Genomic DNA, 13,436 nt, shown 5'->3' on the forward strand with positions numbered 1-13,436 from the left:
TGGATTCTAATTAATAATTATAACTATTAATTATCATAGGTCGGCTAAAATGATGCTCATGATCATAATCGAACACTGTCTGATGAAAAAAAAAAGTTATTTTCCATGATAATTAAAAATCAATATATAATATACGACCAAAATGCAGAGACTAGTTGTTAAAAAAGACTAGATATCGTATTCTCTATTATATTTCAACAAACAAATTAATATACGTAAACAAAAATTTAATTGCATATTTGTGTCATTGGGGTCGTACTTGTTGACAATAAAGCCTATAAATTACAAGGAGCGGATGAGTTACAAATCACCAATCCAACACTTTCCTACATGAGCAATATTCAAGAAATGGAAATGATATTGATGATCTCTTTGTGCGTAACGACCCTCTTAACCCTTTTCTTGCTTAGAAAATTCCTCAAAGGAACCGCAACCAAAGTGAACCGACCACCATCTCCATGGCGACTACCATTGATTGGTAACCTCCACCAGCTCAGCCTCCACCCTCACCGTGCCCTCAAATCCCTCAGCCTCCGGTATGGACCACTCATGCTCCTTCATTTTGGTCGTGCCCCCATACTCGTAGTCTCCTCCAGCGAAGCAGCCCATGAGATATTGAAAACACACGATCTTAAGTTTGCCAACCGACCTAAGTCAAAAGCCGTTCATGGGCTTTTTAACGGTGGTCGTGATGTGGTGTTTGGTCCCTATGGAGAGTATTGGAGACAGATGAAGGTACCTCACTACTACTTTTAAATTCCTCTTTATATATTTTTTTAATCTACAAGTTGCACCCACTCATGCACTAACATATTATATTTTAGTATTATTTATATTTTTTAAATGTACATTTTTGTAATCAATTAATGATGGTTTTAAATCTTGTTTTGGATGAAGAGTGTATGCATTCTGAATCTGCTCACCAACAAAATGGTTGCGTCCTTTGAGACGGTACGAGAAGAGGAGTTGAAGGAGATGTTGAAGAAGCTGGAGAAAGCAAGTGTTTCTTCTTCATCAGAAAATCTGAGTGAAATATTTATTGCTATAACAAGCGATGTTACAAGTAGAGTTGCCTTGGGAAGGAAACATAGCGCGGACGAAACTGCAAGGGCTCTCAAAAAGCGAGTGAGGCAGATCATGGAGCTTTTAGGCGAGTTCCCGATCGGGGACTATATCCCGGAATTGGCATGGATAGATAGGATCAACGGTTTCAATAATAGAATCAAGGAAGTGAGTCAAGGTTTTAGCGATCTTATGGACAAAGTGATACAAGAACATGTAGAGGCAGGTAATCATAAAGAGGATTTCGTCGATATACTCTTATCAATCGAAAGCGAGAAGAGTATTGGATTAAAAGCTCAAAGAGACGACATCAAATTTATGATCTTGGTAGGTCATTTATTAACAACTATAGCGTCACATTTTTATATATTTTGGGTATTGACAAGTAACTTTTCATTACATTATATCAGGATATGTTTATCGGAGGGACGTCAACAAGTTCAACTCTACTAGAATGGATAATGACGGAGCTGATCAGAAATCCAGAGTGTATGAAGAAACTCCAAGACGAGATTCGGTCAACCATGACGCCAAATACTACATACGTGAAAGAAAAAGAAGTTGCGCATATGAAATACCTAAACGCCGTGGTTAAAGAGGTGCTCAGGGTGCATCCTCCTCTTCCTCTCATGCTTCCAAGACTATTAAGTGAAGATGTCAAAGTAAAGGGATATGACATTGCCGCAGGGACAGAGGTACACTAGCTAATTTCTACAAAATCAACTTCGTATTTGAAAAATAAATCCTTATATAGTTTTTTATCATGGTTATCATTTGCAAAAGAAAATATGTTCTTAACCTAGTAGTCAACTTGTGCACACATAACTTTTTAAATATATACGTGAATACTTCTCAACTCTCAAGTCATGGTTATTAACTGAAAAAAAAAAAAAAAAAATCATGTTTCGCGTCTAGGTGATCATCAATGCTTGGGCAATCCAAAGAGACACTGCGGTATGGGGACCAGATGCAGAAGAGTTTAAACCAGAGAGACACTTAAACTCAGATTTGGATTATCATGGAAAAGATTTGAACTTCATTCCATTCGGATCAGGGAGAAGGATATGCCCAGGGATAGGACTTGCTTTGGGTTTGGTAGAGGTGACAGTGGCCAACCTTGTAGGCCGATTTGACTGGAGGGTAGAGGCTGGTCCAAATGGGGATCAACCTGATCTAACTGAATCTGTTGGTCTTGATATTTGCCGCAAGTTCCCTCTCATTGCATTTCCATCGTCTGTTATGTAATATGCTTTCTCTTTTACCTTGTTATGATATATTAATAATTAAGAAGAGTTTCTCTTTTACCTTGTTAAGAGATAAGTAACTCTTTCTTTTAGAACAAATAATTAGTACAATAAAATTTCTACTACAATTATTTTTTATATGTTTATTTTCATCTGCAAATATAAAATTTTATTGTACTAATTATTTGTTTTTATTTAGTAAAATAAATCTTCGTGATTAACACCTACTATATATAAATTCTTCTCACACTAATCAATCACATGTATTTTTAATAAAATAAATATACTTTCTAATTAAGATGTAAAAAGCACATAGTGATAAGGTTTGGACGGCACATAATCTTCAGATTTTTTATGCAATAGATAAGTGCAAAAATGTTAGTATTGCGGAGAGTGAGCAACAGTTTGGAAAAATCTACAAGTACAAAAGTAGACAATGGAAAACGTTGAGCAACGCTCTATTATATAAACTGAAGTTTTCATGGCTACACATATATGTTCTATTCATGCGGCATAGAAAGAGACTAATATTTTTCAGGTTTAACTGGGTTTGTACTCATCAGTGAGGTTATCTATTATTGGAGCTAGGAACCTCCGCAACAGTCTTTTCATTTTGCACACGGATTTGGAAATACTAATGTATGATAAAGCATGAAAAGACGACAATATCTTTCCTAATGGAATGCAAAAAACTCAAGGAAATGACTGGCATTCTCTTTCACACATACTTAATTGGAGGAGTCTGCAAAGACGCGATTAAAGTTTTTTTTTTTCATTTTGCTTTTGTTTTTGTTTTTAGTGTTAGGATGGTGGTTTGAGCACTAGTTCAGAATCAGGACTATGTTCCTATAAGTTTATGTTAGTAGGATGTGTACTGTCAGTTATTACAAACATTAAAACCATGAAACTTATTAGATTTTTGTATTTTTAACAAAATAATTCTCTAAAGTTTCTCAAAGTCATTAAAATTCCAATACTAATTAAAATCTTTCCAAAAATACTAGATTTTAAAGTTCTTTTCTGAATCACTAGTTAAAACACTAGATTGTGGAAGACTTTTTAAAGTTCTTTTGTGAAATTTAAAGTTCCTTCAAATGTTGTGAATAACATAAGATTTGTTATATGTTAACAAATCCCTTCAAATGTTTGATTGAATAGACCCCTAATTCCCTAAATTATTTAGACAAGAAAAGATATTAAAAAAAAAATTGAAAGCACACAATGCTTATCTACGATAGTAGATTATCAGCAACCATAAATGTGATGCCCTATGGTTTCCATATTTTGTGCTTGATGGGTACTAGTAAATAAGGGCTACAATCTAATGAATTTAATTCTAACTTCTAAGTGAGCTCAAAGCCTCAAACCCAAGTGACGTCACTTTCTCCTTTTATTTGGACTTGACGACTGTGTATTAGCCTATTCGGTAGCTATGCTTTGCACCTAGCTAGCTAGGCATTAGGTGATCATACAGAAAATGAAAAGCACTATTTATAATGACGATTTACGAATACTAATTTTCTAATATAATAGCATAACTAACTAGAAAAGTTGATAGCTGTGTGTGTGTGTGTGTGTGTACTTACAAATTGGGATAACAAGATAATGGTGCATCGCAGCTGGTGCTGAATGCTTATGATCATCTCGTGCTCGACTAGCAAGTTGATAAAGTACTTCTTCAAGAGATCAACTGATAATGAGCCAAGCCGTGTGCGGTCGCCTCTTCGATGTTGCTAATTAACAGCTGTTCAAGAAATTAACAATGTTCTGCACTTTTAAGGTTAATATAACATCAACTGTATTTATTTCTCAAATTCTAAGTATACAAGTCCAAGTAATTTTTAACAAACTCATTTCGCAATATACGTACAGTACCTCACATTTTAGCTAGTCATATATGTTGATTTGCTAAAATTTGTATTAAGTGGTCCTAAGATGTAAAGGCCACTGAAAGGTGAGCAAAGGAAGATGAGAACAAACCATTTCTTGACAAATTTTAAATGAACGTAAGAAATATATACGGCTATATATATATATATATATATATATATCCATACTTATAACCACAAATTTTGTGTCCATAATGTAATATCATTCATCATTAACAAACACATGATACATTATGTTGTTACTTATAGGCTTATTGCTAAGTCTCTCAACACTCCAGAGTCAAAAATGTTGTTTATCTAGCAAATAATAAAAGCTGCTTACGACATGGATAAAATACAGATATATTTTAATCTACTACTTCAGCTATATAGAAATATCTATGTGTGGTTTTATGACAAGAAGCACAATATTACTACTTAATTAATTGACTGTTAATTAAGTTTATAGTAGCATACGACAATATGCACATGATCAAGCCGCTGGAGCAACGTCACAATCGTCGTCGTCATCGTCTCCTCCGTTCTCTTGGCCACCATTTTGTAAGTAAGGAATCGGCTGAGTCCGAGTTGACTCGTACAGCCTGCCTTCTCCGTTGTTATTGCGACTCACTGTCAACACTGCCATTGCTAATCTATCCGGGAACTTTGTGTGTTTGTTTCTGATTTAGTGTTGGTTGGCGTTATAGAGCTCATGATACTGCCTCTGTATTTATAGCAATTTCAGGTATACCTAGATTCTCCAAGAATAATTATCAACAGCACACGCGTTTTCTAAGGTTAATATCTAGTCACGTGATCATGAAGCTATCAGTTATGCCCAATCTAATTATTATTAGGAATCGTTATATGGAAAAAGTAGGTGTTGATCACAAATTATTAGAAAAAAATATTAGCTTATTGTATAGATTTTCTATAGATAGGACAAGTTCAGAGCAAAATATTTACTCTCTCTAGCTCTCTAATGAAAACGTGTAAAATTTCACGGTTTAAGAATTTTTGATCTGATAAGTCTTTAAGAAAATAAACGTAAAGAGGTCAAAACCATTGTCTCATTAAAGTTGAACTAACATTGACTCAATTATATTTGTTGCTAATTACACTGACATAATTCTTGATATGAGTCAATCTGCATTTTTATATGTAGTCATAGCTAGACACACATGTTTTGGTCACACAATGAATAAAAAAGACACATAATTTATACACAATCAAGGCACCACATTGAATTGATTATCAACATGCTTAATTAGACACATAAAACGACAAGTGAAATACCAAAAAGAAAAAAATCATATTCCTTTTGTTTCTCTCTATCTACGACGACATCTTTTGGTTTCTTTGCCCTTTGTGAAAAGCTAAGAGAGTGCAAAGTGACCTGGCCACGGTTATGACCACAAGTTTGGATAACGTGGCACGTCATGGCCCGCACGTGAGCCAACCTCATGGAAGTTTGTCGCAGCTAACGTTTTACACGTGGTGGGAACAGTTCATGCACACTCTCACGTTGCCTCGCCATGCGCCTTCTTGCTATCTGTCTATACATGTACGACATCTACATAAGTAGGTTCTTTATATGTGTGTGTGAATAATGACCTCATTTATACTTTATATCTAGCTTTTGGGGATGCTTTTTAAAGCATAAAACCCTAAAGCTCGTGTCTTAGTCTTTCACTCTTTCTACTATGTTGGCTACTGTAATTCGAATAATATCTTATGGAGAATTGAGTCAACGTTAACTTAATTATATATATGTATGTGGGGTTTCGTTAACTTAATTATATATATGTATGTGGGGTTTTATATTTAAGAGTATTACTTTAAGGTTTGAGTCCGGTTCACTATCTCATTAATTTTGGGCTCGATTTTGATTTAATTGGACCGGAAGCTTCTTATAGAGAGAGTGGGCTTTGTGAATGCTCAAATGGTTGAGCAAAAACTAGGATGGTTGGAACTAGACCTAAACGTTTGGATATCCGTTTGGGTTTGGATCGGGTATTTCGGATTTGGATTCGGATTACTCAAAGTTTACAAAACTCAAAATTTTAATATCCAATTTAATCTAAATTATTCAAAAATATCTAATCTATCTAAAAATTTAGAATATTTTTTACCTAATTAAATTTACTAAAATATAGTTTAAATACTTGAAAATGTCTAAAATTTTGAATATTTTGGGCACTTATATTATTAAAATGATAAATATTACTAAGATATTACTACTATATTAATAATGTAGGTATATTCGGATATCCGTTAGGATTTCGGTTCATATAGGGTTCGGGTTCGGGTTCGGGTTTTCGGATTTAGAGACTTAGAACTCGTTCGAATATTTTACAATTTTGAATACCGATTCGGGTTGGATTTTCGGATCGGGTTCAGATCAGATATTCGGATCTGGGTATTTTGCCCAGGCCTAGTTGGAATAAAACTAGAAGGAAATGTTATTTAGAACTCCCCTAGACTCTTTATACTAACTAGGATTGTGTCCGCGCTATACCACAGGAATGTTTTTTCAATTGTTTTATTTTAATTATTTTGAGGATAAATTTTGTATAGTGTTGACTCTTACTATATACTTTAACTATATCTTCTCGTTGTAGCTTTCCCACGGTGTGCATACTCTTACCTCTCATTATCTTTCTATTGCTAGAGATAATTATCTTTCTATTGAAGCCGTGTGGTTTACCGTATCTCTTACTGGATTCAAAGTGCGTCTCCGAAAAATACAAAGCAACATCGTCATTTTGGCTGATTACTTTGTTATGTCCAATGAACATCTAATATTCCAATATTTCCTACTGTCTCTGTTAAGGTAAAGTATTTTAGAGTAGAAAATGGAAAGCGATGTGGAGGGAAAGGAACAACAAACTTCACCGTAGTTCTCACAATTAATCACAAGCAGAGATCGAAAATTGGATGTTCTCACAATTTTTTGGTTTGCTGAGTAATTGAACGACAACCATTTCTTCACATATTTTATATTTCTACGATTTAGGCTATTTATTTGGCTTTGAATTATGAGTACAGTTAGATTCCTATGTAATTGTATTTTGCTATTAGCTTGTTAGGCTTGGACCATTTTTTAAAATGCAGCAAATTAACTAAAAAAAGTGACATGGAAAGAGAGATGAATGTTATTGGATATCAAAATTGAGTTGTATTAATTCTTATAATTTGATTGGCTACCTGTTTTAACTGAGGTGTCAGCTCCTGGATTCTCCAAAATACTGAAGTTTCAACACTGGCGAGAAGCGCACCCTACAAATATATATATATTAAAGAAATAAAATATTAATTAAGTGCTCAAAAATTAAAATAATATATATATATATATATAATTATATATATGTAAGAGAAATGAAGAAAGTGTAACAACCCGTCCTATGGACCCCACTAGCCCCCCCCCCCCGCTAGTTGCCTCAACGGACCGTCCGTGGACCCTGCTAGCCCCCCGCTAGTCGTCCCAACGGATCCCAAGCTGGCCCTGCAGGGCATCGATCTTAACCCATCACTGTGGATATCCCAATCCACCAGTAGGTTATTGGTGCGCCAGACGTTCCTCGAACCCTGGTCCCCACCTTTTAACAACCTTTCCAAAGGACAAGCTGTCACCAATTGATCTCCAACACCCGCAAACCAATTTATGGTTATTGGGAAGGGGTGTCGATTAACACCAAGGGGAGTGTCGATCGACACCATCAATGTTTGGTTCGACCAGGTAGTTTTTAATAGTCGTTTCTGGTTTGGTTTGATTTAATTGGGTTATCTAAACCATGTATATAAGGGAAAACTCGACCTAGGTCGTTCTAAGAGGTTGTCTTGGCCGTTCTAAGAGAAAAGAGAAAACAAAGGTGTTCTTGAGAGTTTGGAGGCTTTTGGAGAGATTCTTGGCTTGTGTGGTGAGATCTGTTGCTGAGGAGTGGAGATCTGGTGCTAGGAACAAAGGAGAAGGCTTCTAAGGGTTGGATTCACCGTTGCTGAGTCAGAATCTTCCTGCAAAAGAGGTGAGTGCATGACCATGGCTTATCTAAGTCTGAGAATCCTTTGTTTGCTTGATTTGTTGTGTTTTGTGGTGTTGTTTTTGCTTGTGGTTGGTTGTGTTATGGTTCTTATAGGTTCTTGAAGCTTTTGGGTGAGTTTGGGACGGATTGTAGATGTTTGGAAATGGAGATTCGATGATCGGTTTTGAGCAGAACGTGTCTGCGGGGCGGTGTCGATCGACACCATTCTAGGCCTAGTGTGTTGTGTGTGGTTTCCTGGTTGGTTGTGTTTATATGTTGTTTGTTAAACATTGGATCTCAGTTGCTTGAGTGTATAGCCCAGTAGATGGGAGGATTGCCTCACTAAGTATTTGTAATAATACTTACGCATCTTAATTGTTTTTTGTGGTGTGCAGGTATGTGACATAGAATCATGGCGATGAGGAGGAGGGTGATCTAGGGTTTCGTTTCTGTGATGTTGGTTATAATATTTATGTTGGAACCTTGGTTAGAGTTATCTTAGGTTGCTGGATAGAATGGTTAGGAACGTTATTGTATTGATGATGTATTGTTTCTGTATTATTGGTATGTTTCCGCTGTGCGTAATGATTGTTGATGGTTTAATGTTGAGTGGTGGTTTGGGTAGGTTTAATTAAGTAGTATGTGATATTTAATTATATATTGTATTTATTATTATATTAAAAAAAAGGATCGGGTTGTTTCAGTTTGGTATCAGAGCTTTTACGGTTCTAGGATGGTTAAGTGGATGGTTAGAGCGGTTAGGAATGAATTATTTTCATTTTTGCTTGATGCATGATGTTGTGTGATGGAATTGATTATGAGTAGTTAGTCAATTTGCATGCGGTATGGAGTCCTAGTATCATCCTCTTTGAGCCTTCAATGAGATTACACGGTAAGATGTGTGTTTGTGTGCGGTTTGATTTGTGTACTTAGCTTTCTGTCCTGGGTAGTGCAGATGGTTAAGGTTGGAGCTGTTGCTGGTCGTGGACGCGGACGTGGTCGGGGACGCGGTCATGGTCGTGGTAGGGGCAAAGTCCTAGTAGTGAGTGAGTCTGTTGAGCAGAGTGTGACAGCTGAAGGTGTCGGCGAGTCGCAGGACTTCCAGGAGGGGTCCATGAGTGTGGCCGATGGTGGTACTGATAGGACCGTAGGCGCTGAGGGGGTCGGTGCGGGCGGTGTCGATGTCCGAGTGGCCGGTGGTGCTAGGGTTCCGGGTGTGGAAATCCCAGCAGGTGGAGCCCCTGTGGGAGGTGTGGACCTAGCGGGCTTGTTGACACAGCTGTTGGAGCGGATACCGGGAGTGGGTCTGGCTCAGTCTCAGGTAGTGCCACCAGTGGTGGCAGAGGAGCAGCAGCTAGTGGCTGCAGATGTGAGAGCTCATGCTCGTTATTTGTCTATGCTAAAGGAGATGCATAAACTTGATACTGCGCGGTTTTCGGGTGGTACGGATCCTATCGCTGCAGATGCGTGGAGGACGAGTATGGAACGTAACTTCCAAACTCTGAGATGTCCTGAGGAGTTTTGGGTGGACATAGGGGTCGACAATTTGGTTGGTGATGCTCAGGTGTGGTGGAGATCAGTGGCTGCTAGGAGAGTGCAGAGGGAGATGACTTGGGCTGACTTTGTGGAGGAGTTCAACCGCAAGTATTTTCCGAGAGAGGCGCTAGACCGATTGAAGGTGCAGTTTCTTCAGCTATCTCAGGGGACTCGATCAGTGCGGGACCTGGACTTAGAGTTCAGTCGACTCCTGTCTTATGGGAGTCAGGCGATGGAGTCCGAGGTGGCTCAGATCAGGAGGTTTATGAGGGCGCTTCGTGAGGACTTGAGGGTCTGCAGAGGGAGGAGTTATGCTACGGGGGCAGATCTGGTGGAGACTGCAGCGTAGATAGAGGATGACTTGAGGTCACAGGTAGTGGTGGTCAGTCCAGCGGTTCAAACAGAGGAGACTTTGGAGCAGAACAATCCGAGCAAGGGTAACAAGTCCGAGCAAAGGCATAAGAGGAAGCGGGAAGATACATCAGGTATGCAGCAAGGTGGGCGAGGGTGCTTTGGATGTAGAAGCAGGAACCATAGGTTGGCAGACTGTCCGAGAAAGGTGATCCATAGGAATATCGTCGATCGTGTTACCATTGTGGAGAGGAGGGGCACATCAGGCCTTTCTGTCCTAAATGGAGGCAGATGATGGAGGGGTGCGGCACAACCGAAGGGAGGACCGGGTGCTTAACCCGAAGTTTAGTTGGCTTCTGTTTCTTTTTATTTCAGCTATGTATTTTCGTTTGGATTTCGTAAACGTTTATTTCACTTGAGGATTTACTAAAATGGAGTTATTTGGTTTTTGGAATTTGTGGATTTTGTGGAAAAGGAAATCACTCGAGAGTTCTATAAATGGAAAGTTACCATAAATAGAAAGTTTCTAAAAATGAAAAGTTTCTAAAAATGTAAAGTTTCTAAAAATGGAAAGTTCTATGAATAGTTAGGACTTGTCTATTTTTGGAAAGGGGATGTGAAATGCCGGAGTGGCGGGAATGCTTAGAGGTTGACCTGCAAAGTGGTTGCAGATGAGATGATCAGTTCTCAAGGAGTTTTGTTTTGATTGGTGATGTCACGGTGTTAATAGAACATGCAGGCTCTAAAAATAGAAAGTTTTATGGATAGCTAAAGCTTGCCTATTTATGGAAAGTGTGTTTGCAAACAAATAGAAAGTTCTGTGACAAGTTAGAACTTGTCTATTTTTGGAGAGGGTGTTTATAAACACCAAAGTGTTTGGGATGTTTAGAGTGAGGCCTTGGGGGGGGGGGGGGGGGGGTGGCCATGGTGGTGATGATATTCTGGGAGAGAATATGGTATTAGTAGGACATCGAGATCTTCTACGCGGATCATGGGGGTGGTTCTGGTTGGAGAAATGCTTATAGACGTTATGACCGTTTGCTAGAGGGACGGGGGGTCCTGAACAACTCATTAGGAGATGAGGGTTCTCCTGAGGGGACAGGGGGGTTCCTTAGATACCGATAGCTCGAAGGATTACAGTCATGAGGATGGCAGAGGAGATGGGGTTCTCCTGGTACCGAGATCTCGAAGCTGACGATCTGAGGGTGAGACGGTATGGCTCGAAGACGGGGGGTCTGAGAGTGTGATCGGTATGGCTTGAAGGTTGCGACTTATGAGCAGATGAGTTGGTGGCTAAAGTGTCAAGGACGTGGGGATAAGCATGGTAACCGGATGTGGATTTATGAGATTGATGGCTGTTCAATCTCAGGGTTACGGTTGAGATCGGATGCGGATCTCGGGGTTGATGGGGATTCAATCTCGGAGTTTTCTATGTGTTGACCGGGAGGGTCAGGTGTATGCTGGTCGGGGGGACCAGAGTGGTGATGATTGGGAGAGTATGGTTTGGATTGACCGGTGGGGTCAGGACTTTGTTGACCGGTGGGGTCAGGATTGTGTGGACTAGTGGTTTCATGGTTGTGGCAGACTAGATGGTTGGATGGTGTGAACTGTTGCGGCGGTGGTTGGATGAGTTTTACGGTCTAGTGGCGGTGTGTTGGAGATTCGAGGACAAATCTTTTGTTAGAGGGGGAGAATTGTAACACCCGCGAACCAATTTCTGGTTATTGGGAAGGGGTGTCGATCGACACCAAGGAGAGTGTCGATCGACACCATCAATGTTTGGTTCGACCAGGTAGTTTTTAATTGTCGTTTCTGGTTTGGTTTGATTTAATTGGGTTGTCTAAACCATGTATATAAGGGAAAACTCGACCTAGGTCGTGAAAAGAGGTTGTCTTGGCCGTTCTAAGAGAAAAGAGAAAACAAAGGTGTTCTTGAGAGTTTGGAGGCTTTTGGAGAGATTTTTGGCTTGTGTGGTGAGATCTGTTGCTGAGGAGTGGAGATCTGGTACTAGGAACAAAGGAGAAGGCTTCTAAGGGTTGGATTCGTCGTTGTTGAGTCAGAATCTTCCTGCAAAAGAGGTGAGTGCATGACCATGGCTTATCTAAGTCTGAGAATCCTTTGTTTGCTTGATTTGTTGTGTTTTTTGGTGTTGTTTTTGCTTGTGGTTGGTTGTGTTATGGTTCTTATAGGTACCTGAAGCTTTTGGGTGAGTTTGGGACGGATTGAAGATGTTTGGAAACGAAGATTCGATGATCGGTTTCGAGCTGAACGTGTATGTGGGGTGGTGTCGGTCGACACGAACTTGTGTGTTGTGTGTGGTTTCCTGGTTGGTTGTGTTTATTTGTTGTTTGTTAAACATTGGATCTCAGTTGCTTGAGTGTATAGCCCAGTAGATGGGAGGATTGCCTCACTAAGTATTTGTAATAATACTTACGCATCTCAATTGTTTTTTGTGGTGTGCAGGTATGTGACGTAGAATCATGGCGATGAGGAGGAGGATGATCTAGGGTTTCGTTTGTGTGATGTTGGTTATAATATTTATGTTGGAACCTTGGTTAGAGTTATCTTAGGTTGCTGGATAGAATGGTTAGGAACGTTATTGTATTGATGATGTATTGTTTCTGTATTATTGGTATGTTTCCGTTGTGCATAATGATTGTTGCTGGTTTAATGTTGAGTGGTGGTTTGGGTTGGTTTAATTAATTAGTATGGGATACTTAATTATATATTGTATTTATTATTATATTAAAAAAGAAAAAGGTCGGGTTGTTTCAGAAGGTTACTTGAAATAAAATTTATTAAAGAAAATTTATCATGAACATTACATACACCAAAAAAATAGTAACAAAATACTAAGAAGGAATTTAAAAAAGGCATTTGTAATAAAAAAATACGATAATAGTGGTAGATTGTAGAATTTTAATTAAAACTTAAAAACAATTCTATTTTTGGATAAATACATGTATTTAAAAGTTAGAATAATCTTATGAGTTTGTAGATTTAGAAGAATCAAAATAAAAGAACACTATATAGACCATAGTAGACTATACATATTTTAAAGTAAAAAAACTTATATATGTGAACATAATTTTTCTTTTGTCAAACAGTTAAGTTAAAATGCAATATTTGATGTTATAATATGATGTTTATGGATAAAAACAAGTCTAATTACTAGGAAGCAAAACTTACGTGTAGTATATAACACTTTTAATGAAACTTTGCGACAAAGATTGGGTATATATATTCTCTGAAAATTTTTATGTCTATGTTAGTAAGTAATGATCACTCAACCGATCAAAAAAAGTATTGAAAGATGAAAAATAGTTACGATATGTCTTAATAATCAATATATT

At 38.2% G+C, this 13,436-nt stretch overlaps 2 protein-coding genes across 2 annotated transcripts; one reads left to right on the plus strand and one right to left on the minus strand.

Annotated features, from left to right (window-relative positions):
- Positions 1-218: 218 nt before the first annotated feature.
- On the plus strand, positions 219-2,434 carry LOC104700401 (cytochrome P450 71A12-like). Its single transcript, XM_010415917.3, has 4 exons — positions 219-735; positions 898-1,389; positions 1,473-1,757; positions 1,978-2,434. The coding sequence occupies exons 1-4, from the start codon at positions 331-333 to the stop codon at positions 2,305-2,307; spliced, it is 1,512 nt and encodes a 503-aa protein (XP_010414219.2). The 5' UTR covers positions 219-330; the 3' UTR covers positions 2,308-2,434.
- A 2,041-nt stretch (positions 2,435-4,475) lies between these two features.
- Positions 4,476-4,892, minus strand: LOC147940905 (uncharacterized). Its single transcript, XM_087456405.1, has one exon. The coding sequence runs from the start codon at positions 4,818-4,820 to the stop codon at positions 4,668-4,670; it is 153 nt and encodes a 50-aa protein (XP_087312531.1). The 5' UTR covers positions 4,821-4,892; the 3' UTR covers positions 4,476-4,667.
- Positions 4,893-13,436: the final 8,544 nt, after the last annotated feature.

Source organism: Camelina sativa, chromosome 7 (genome assembly GCF_030686135.1).
Source record: "Camelina sativa cultivar CO46 ecotype springtype chromosome 7, ASM3068613v1".
NCBI lineage: Eukaryota > Viridiplantae > Streptophyta > Magnoliopsida > Brassicales > Brassicaceae > Camelina > Camelina sativa.